This window comes from Triticum urartu, chromosome 4 (genome assembly GCF_003073215.2).
Source record: "Triticum urartu cultivar G1812 chromosome 4, Tu2.1, whole genome shotgun sequence".
NCBI classification, from domain to species: domain Eukaryota; kingdom Viridiplantae; phylum Streptophyta; class Magnoliopsida; order Poales; family Poaceae; genus Triticum; species Triticum urartu.
In genome coordinates, this window is record NC_053025.1 from 65,621,308 (window position 1) to 65,629,564 (window position 8,257).

Below are 8,257 nucleotides of genomic sequence, written 5' to 3' on the forward strand. Positions count from 1 at the left end.
TTGGAATTGCCTCCGGTTTCTTGGGCGACTAACTTGAGCTTGCCACTTCTGAGTCGATCCTCATCTTCACCATTAGCGTACTTGGTGCCAATCTCCATCATCCGATTCAGGGACATATCTCCGGTTCGACCGAATTTCAAATTTAGCTCTTTGTACTTGACGCCTTCCTTGAAGGCACAAACTGCTTGGTGGTCAGCCACATTTTCCACCGAGTGATGTAACCTGATCCATCTCTGGATGTAATCCCTCAAAGTTTCATTCGGCTTCTGCACACAAGACCGCAGTTCCGTCAGTCCTGCGGGTCGCTTGCATGTGCCCTCAAATGTGGTGATGAACACTCGGGAGAGACCTTCCCAAGTGTAAATGCTGCTAGGTGCTAACTGGTTTAGCCACGCTCTGGCCGAGCCCTCCAACATGAGAGGCAGGTGATTCATGGCCACTTAATCATTGCCGCCGCCAATCTGGACGGCCACTCGGTAGTCCTCAAGCCAAGTATCAAGCTTGGACTCGCCAGTGAACTTACTGACTCCAGTCGCCAACCTGAAATTGGGAAGAATCACAGCAGCCCTGATGGCTCTACTAAAGCACTCTGGCCCCGAAACATGTACTCTGCTGCTGGCAGGCGCATCTCTGTCATGGACTTCTCGGTGAGCTCTGTTCCTGTCGACCAGGCCCTGGACGAGGATGGATCTCGCGTCAAAGCCTGGCCCTCTGGGGTCGACTGGAATCCTTCGCCCACCACTACGAGGGCACCTGTCATCCTGCTGGCGAGGCACATACGACCCGCTCCTCGGGGGAGGCGTGGGCACTCGACGTCGACCGTCACGATCGACTCGGTGATCATACTGCTCATGGTTTCCATACTGGTCGCGCCGGTCTCCACGTCCCTCACGCCTCGGGGGCGATCTCGGGCTGTGAGCCGACTGGACTGTGTCCGCGGCAACAGATCTGCTGTGAATTCTGTTCCGCGACTGAGAAACAGCGGAATTCTGATCTCCTGCTGCCCGGAGTAGCGCTCTGATCTGCAGCAAGCCTCTGCCAGCCTCCGACTGGGAAGGCTGAATCGACTCCTCTATACGGGCCGCAGCTGCTAAATTCTGAATCGGAGTCCGATATACCTGCGGGGGCGGGAAGAGCTGAAGTCGACTGGATTCGGGAACCCGTTGTCGCGCACGCTCGTCGAGTGCTCGCTGGAGGTTCTCCAGTCGAGTGCGCTCAGCCAAGTTTGCCAGGCGCGCGTCCTCCAAGGCGTGAGCCTCGGGGGTTTCTCCAATGATAGGAGTGTGCAACGCATCCATGTTCCGGCGGCGAAGTTCTTCTCTCTGCAGCGACGTGAGAGGCTCGGGAAGATACTCCTCATGGGGACGCGACGGGTCGCCTCGTCCTGCGCCTCCGTCAGTGCGGGTAAAACCGGGGGGACTGGGCGGTCCGTTGACCATCAGAACCTCCGCCGCCGGATCGCTACTGTCGCACTCGGATGCAGTCTCTTCGGAGCCAGTCGAACATGCCGTAGAGGGATTCGTCGGGCTCGATCGCCGCGACTTGAGGGGTGGCCGACTGACGGGCCACCGCGTGTCTCACCCACCGCTGAAGTCTCGACCGACCGGAGCGCTTGCGCCGGCGGGAAACGGGGAGGGAGGACAACACGGGAGCTGACCGGTAGGGGGTCGACGGTTGCCGCAGGAGAACGCCGCGGACGCACGCGCTAAAGTGCGTCGCCCCGCGGACAGGGAGTGCGTCCACGTCGAGTGGAGCCTCCTGAAGCCAGGCAGAGTCGTCGGCGATGAACGTGAGCGCGCCGAGACGGATCTCGCGGCCCTCCACCAAAACTCCGTCGAAAACCATGATGATTCGGGTCGGAAAAGATCGCAACTCCTCCAACAAAACGCTAAAACACCGGCCCCATGGTGGGCGCCAACTGTCGTGGTTCTAACTCTGACAGTAATGTAGGAGGTAAGTATGGAGAGGTGAGGTCTTAGCTATGGAGAGGTTGTAAAGACGCAAGGTTTATGAGTTCAGGCCCTTCTCGGAGGAAGTAAAAGCCCTACATCTCGGAGCCCGGAGGCGGTCGACTGGATTATGTGGGTATGAGTTACAGAGGTGCGAACCCTTGTCTCGGAGGAGGGGGTGGCTTATATAGAGTGCGCCAGGACCCCGACCAACCCACGTTACGAAGGGTTCAATGTACATTAAGGCAGGGCGTTTCTGGTAACGCTAGTAATAAAATGCTATAATGACCATAAAAGCTACTTAATGACCGACTGTTAGCGTGCGGGGCGCCTTTAGGTCTCCTGGCCATCGAGTGGTTGGGTCTTGGTCGAGTGATTGCTTCTTGGTCGAGTGTCTTCGAGTCTGTCGAGTGGGACACCTTCAAGTCGATTGAAAGGTGATTTCTTTTAGAGATGTCCTTGGGTAGGGCAGTTAGGGCAGGTCCATGACCCTACCCTAGGTTCATAGCTTCATCAAATGCCGCGTGGCGCCGCTCCGGGTCGCCTCCCGAGAGCAAATCCGCCTATTTAATCAGGTCAGAGTCCCGCAACCCTAGTCCATCCACCTCCCCCGCTCCGTGCCACTTGTCCGAGCCCATCCACCTCATTCGTCTCCCGCTCCGACGTTCTACCCACGCCCCGGCGCTTTCCCACACTCAGACGGTTCACCATGGTCTGGACGAAGATCTCCTACTACGCAATGCTCACGTTGGAGCGCTGCCAAGATCCAGTAGAAGATCAGGACGAGAAAATTTGCGCGCACCGCCCGCATCGCTGCCAGGCTGCCTCCGGACTCGCCAGAGCCGGAGGAGGAGCAGTCGGGGTAAGAGGAGGAGGAGGAGATGACTCTGATGGAGGTGGAGGAGCCAGACCAGCAGGTGCCGGCCATCAACTAGAAGCAGGCGGATGCGGAGTTCGCCATCGCCCAGTCCGACGAGATGGCGGAGCAGCAAACCATCCTGGAGTCCATTCAGGATGAGGCCTATGTGGAGGCCAACCGAACGTTCCTCCGGCAGGAGCAGGCGGAGTCCGACGCGCTCTTCGCCGAGCTCGACGCGAAAATAGAGGCGGAGGAGGCCGGAGCAGAGCAGCTGGAGGAGCCGGAGCTACAGCTGCCGCCCATACTGCCGGAGCTGGGAATGGAGATCGTCGTGATCTCCAACGAGAAGTGGCTAGGATCGACGTAGTATGTAGGTTCTACTTCTTTTGCATGTCTTTGTATGGATATAAGAATCTAGTATGAAAGTAAAATTTGAGGCATGCCCAGTCGGACACGTCCGCGGGCGTTTGAGCGGTTATATTTGTCATATGTGGATGTAGATGCTCTTATTACTTCTGTGAAATTTCCCCGTTCTCCTTCCGCTCACTGTTTAGTTGACCAGCATAGGTGTTCCAAATCCACCGACCGACCAGTGGGCCCCAGTCCCGCACTCCCTCAGAAAAAAAAAGCACTCCCGTCACCATAGTCCAGTCCACGCTCCGGCTCCATCCCCGAAACCTCGAACCACGCCACCGCCCCACTCCGACTTCCACCCCCAAACACGCTCGCCGACCGCGACCGGGAGGCGCCGGGATCCACGGGGAGCTCCACCGCCCCGTGCTTGACCGGTAAGTTTGACGGCCGGCTGGCTGACAACGACGGCGAGGCTGCAGCGAGATCGACGATCGGCTCGGCTCTGCTGGGCTGGCCGCGACGGCGAGCTCGCGACACGGGATCGGTTGGCGGCCGCGACGCTAACGACGGCGGGACGCTGAGGTAACCTTCATCCGCGCTCTCACCGTTCCCGGCCACTGCCAGCAACTCAGCTTCCACCCTCCGCTTTGCTGCGGCCGGTCAAACGCCCCCGTACCGATTTCACTTTCCCCTGATACGTTTCCATGTTCTGTGCCGCGGGCAGCCAAATCCGAGTCTCGCTGCAGCCCTCGACTTCTGTCCGTTAGATGGATCCGTGAGCGGCAAATTTGGTTTGCCAATGCGTTGTTCTGATCCAGATTCCTTTTATGGAGTTTTGCCTTCCACTGATCTCCATGTAGTGTGCATCTTAATTAAGTAGGGCAAGTATTAATTATGATGTGCTCATTCGGATACATTAATGCTAGGGCCATTGGTTATCTTTTTTTGTTATAGTTTAATGCTTGTGCATTGCTAAAATCAGTATGCTCTGTTGGGATTTACTCCCTCCGTAAAGAAATATAAGAGTGTTTAGATCATGTTTGGTTTACATATATCTTGCCAAGATTTTCATTGTTTGTCGCATGTTTCATTTTAGGCAGTGAGCAGGCTTCATGGTAAACTCTCGACGTTGAAGCAGAGAGTACACTAGATGGCCATTCGGTGGTTGTATGCTGCTCTGGTCCAAATCCTTCTCTGCCTTGTGCTCTGCCAGCCATGCTATGGCACAGTAACTGACATCCAATGCCTGAAGAGGGTGAAGGCATCAGTTGATCCAAACAACAAGTTGCATTGGACATTTGATGACAACAAAGAAGGATCCATATGCACTTTTAACGGCGTGGAGTGCTGGCATCCTAATGAAAACCGGATTCTTTCTCTTCGGCTTAGCAGCATGGATCTGAAGGGCCAATTCCCTGATGGACTGGAGAACTGTAGTAGCATGACTTCGCTGGATCTATCAAGCAACAGCCTTTCCGGGCCAATCCCGGCTGACATCTCAAAACGGCTTCCATACATTACAAACATTGATCTCTCATATAATAGCTTCTCAGGGGAGATTCCAGAATCGCTAGCTAACTGCACCTATCTCAATGTTGTCAGTTTACAAAATAACAAGTTGACTGGAGCAATCCCAGGGCAGTTTGCTGGTCTTTCTCGCTTAACCGAGTTTAATGTTGCTAACAATAAATTGTCAGGCCAGATCCCATCATCTTTGAGCAAATTCTCATCATCCAATTTCGTAAATCAAGACCTCTGTGGGAAACCTTTGAGCGGTGATTGCACTGCCTCTTCAAGCAGTCGTACAGGGGTGATTGCTGGTTCTGCTGTTGCTGGTGCAGTCATCACTTTAATCATTGTTGGTGTGATTTTATTCATTTTCTTGCGGAAAATGCCTGCCAGAAAGAAGGAAAAGGACCTGGAAGAAAATAAGTGGGCGAAGTCTATCAAGGGAGCAAAAGGAGTGAAGGTATGCCACCCCACCCACCCCACCCCACCCACGGGATCTTGAGATGCTATTTTAGTTTTGTATTTATATTTTTTTAATAAATGTTAGCCGTCCTTTGTTTCTAACTGACAAAATCTGCCGCGTCTTGTCCCACAAAAAGATGTTTCATCTTTGTGAAGATCCAGAACTGGAGATACCAAATTATCAGTATCTATTATTATCAGATTAATGTTTTTGCGAAATACAAAAGCAGAATATTCTTATACATATATCTTTTGCCTTGAAAAATAACCTGTATCATGTTTAACTAGAAGTATAGCTGTCAGCCATTTATTTGAAGCACCAGACGTATCGAAAACATGACTTATCAGCTTAGGCATACAAACTTTTGGTTGGCTACATTGTCACATGTGTTTCTGTAAATTCTCATTACAGGTATCAATGTTTGAAAAATCAGTTTCAAAGATGAAATTGAATGATCTGATGAAGGCAACAGGTGATTTTACCAAGGAAAACATTATTGGAACTGTTCATTCCGGAACTATGTACAAAGCTACACTTCCTGATGGTTCATTCCTTGCTATCAAGAGGTTGCAAGATACTCAGCATTCAGAGAGCCAATTCACATCCGAGATGTCAACATTGGGAAGCGCTAGGCAACGCAACTTAGTTCCACTATTAGGTTACTGCATTGCTAAGAAAGAGAGGCTCTTGGTGTACAAGTACATGCCCAAGGGTTCACTCTATGATCAACTGCACCATGGAGGCAGTGATAGAGAGGCTCTGGCATGGCCGTTGAGGCTAAAAATTGCCATTGGGGCTGGTAAAGGGTTGGCGTGGCTTCATCACAGTTGCAACCCCCGCATTCTTCACCGCAATATTAGCTCCAAGTGCATACTACTTGATGATGACTATGAGCCTAAGATTTCAGATTTTGGCCTGGCAAGGCTTATGAATCCAATCGACACCCACCTGAGCACATTCGTCAATGGCGAGTTCGGCGACTTGGGTTATGTAGCTCCTGAGTACACGCACACCCTTGTCGCCACGCCAAAAGGGGATGTCTATAGTTTTGGTGTAGTCTTGCTTGAACTGGTCACCGGTGAAGTGCCCACGCGTGTATCAAAGGCCCCAGAAAATTTCAAAGGGAGTTTGGTAGATTGGATAACATACCTATCAAACAACTCTATACTTCAAGATGCAGTGGACAAGTCCATGATCGGAAAGGACAATGACGCCGAGCTGCTTCAAGTTCTGAAGGTCGCCTGTTCCTGCGTGCTTTCTGCTCCAAAGGAAAGACCTACAATGTTTGAAGTGTACCAGCTTCTGAGGGCTGTTGGGGAGAAATACCATTTTAGCGCCGCTGATGATGAACTGGCGCTCCGACCGCAGGATGCTGACTCTAAGAAGCTGGATGAGCTTATTGTGGCGAAATAGACGGGTCTGTCTGGTACGTTGATGCTGGGTGTTTGTTGTATCTTGTGAATGGTCAGGTTGAGATGGTAGTAATGTACTAGTACTATCTGGACTCCTTCGCTAGCTAGCGAAGCCATCGGAAGCTCAATCAATGTTCATGGTCCTGGAAATAGCATGTTGTTGTAAGATGTGTATGACCTGTGAGTTCCACGTTATAGCATGTTGTTGTAAGATGTGTATGACTTGTGAGTTCCACGTTCTGTACTTGCTCAGTCTGTAGTGCATCTTTGGGATTATGTAACTGGTCCTGACGTTTTTGTAGAAGTACGTAGTTTGCAGTGCTCAGTTTGATGTGCTCTTTAGCATTTTTTTCCTTATTGTTACTATTTGCTTATGAAATCGCTACTTTTTACAGAGGGAGTACAATGGTGATAGTGCCTATCCCTGAACTGCCCTAGGTCTATAAACTTAAAGTTACTCCCTCCGTTCACTAACTTCTTTTTTCTGAATCGGATGTGTGTATATATGTTTTAGTGTGTTTGTTCAGCCATTTCAGCCCGTATGTAGTCTATATTGTAATATCCAAAACATATTATATTGGTGAATGGAGGAAGTAGCAAATTAGAACAAACATGTGTGGTATTAACATTGGGATTTTAGGAATAAGGTATATATCTGCTGTATTTGAGGTAGGTAGTGCAGTTTTTCTAGAAGGAAAAACAATTAGCAATTACTCCCTTATTTCCAAAATATTTGAAGTTCTAGATTTCTCCTAAGCCATACATATTTTAGTTTGACCAAGTCTATAGAAAAATATACTAACATATACAACATCAAATAAGTCTTACTATATGGTTGATGTTGTAGATGTTGATAAACTTGAAGAGCTTTGGCTTAGTACAAACTTAGAACTTCAATGGAATGGAGAGAGTACCTTCAATGTTGTTCTCTTCCCCATGAATTATCGACACAATATGGGTAGCCAAAAAATATACATCTCGTTTGTTCTAAATAAAAAAGATTAAGGAAAATCGAAATCATAAGTCAAATTGATGACATCACACCATGTAAGGAGATTGGACTTGAAAGTTTGACCCAATCGGTATCTGAGTTTCAAAACGAAGTGCAATAACACTGGCACACAACAAAGTGCAATAGCTAACCACCGGAGATGATGGGCCTGCTCTAAGTCTAAAACAGTTAAATATGCCACTAGAAAGGTGTTACCTGTGTATGTGTTTTTCATAGAGTAATACTTGTGTATGTGTTTGAACCAATGAATTTACGATGGATCCAGCAAAAAAAAGCAGGTGAGGGCACGTCCTAGTTCCAGCAAAAGTGGACGTTGGTTCCAGCATGATGGTGTTCCGGCTAGGGACTACCAGTTCGGGGGCCCCTGCCCGAGATCTGCTGGATTTGGCTCCATCACAACATGTCGCCTCGCCGGTTGTAGCATTTTGCACCGCTAGATGTAACTCCGCCGTGTGCCCCATCGATTGTAGCAGATTTGCAGTAAAAAAGTCGTCGCCACCACATCGATTGTGACTCGCCAGGGATGGATGTAGCAAACTGCCGTCGCCATAGTAGCAAAAAGTAGACACAATTGCAGCAAAAAAGTTGCAGCTCGCCTCCCTTCCCTTGCCGGTCGCAGCTCCCGACTGTGAGGATGATTAGAGAAGAGATGTATTTGGTGCTTAGAATGGGGAAGGATTGCATGGATGAGAATGCCCA

General features: G+C 50.0%; 1 protein-coding gene across 2 annotated transcripts; it reads left to right on the forward strand.

The window, feature by feature from the left end:
- Window positions 1–3,404: 3,404 nt before the first annotated feature.
- On the forward strand, window positions 3,405–6,871 carry LOC125550705 (probably inactive leucine-rich repeat receptor-like protein kinase At5g48380). Of its 2 annotated transcripts, none has more exons than XM_048713774.1 (3): window positions 3,405–3,744; window positions 4,263–5,131; window positions 5,546–6,871. In XM_048713774.1, exons 2-3 carry the CDS (start codon window positions 4,313–4,315, stop codon window positions 6,545–6,547), a joined length of 1,821 nt encoding a protein of 606 aa, XP_048569731.1. In that variant the 5' UTR covers window positions 3,405–3,744; window positions 4,263–4,312; the 3' UTR covers window positions 6,548–6,871. The 2 variants fall into 2 exon arrangements, with proteins under 2 accessions (XP_048569731.1, XP_048569730.1); XM_048713773.1 differs by having other exon boundaries at window positions 3,406–3,744; window positions 4,259–5,131.
- The last annotated feature ends 1,386 nt before the right edge of the window (window positions 6,872–8,257 follow it).

Coding starts and splice junctions, on each gene's coding strand:
- LOC125550705 (XM_048713774.1), top strand. CDS start 4,313: ATGGCCATTCGGTGGTTGTATGCTGCTCTGGTCCAAATCCTTCTCTGC. Junction 5,132..5,545: donor AGGGAGCAAAAGGAGTGAAG/GTATGCCACCCC, acceptor TTCTCATTACAG/GTATCAATGTTTGAAAAATC.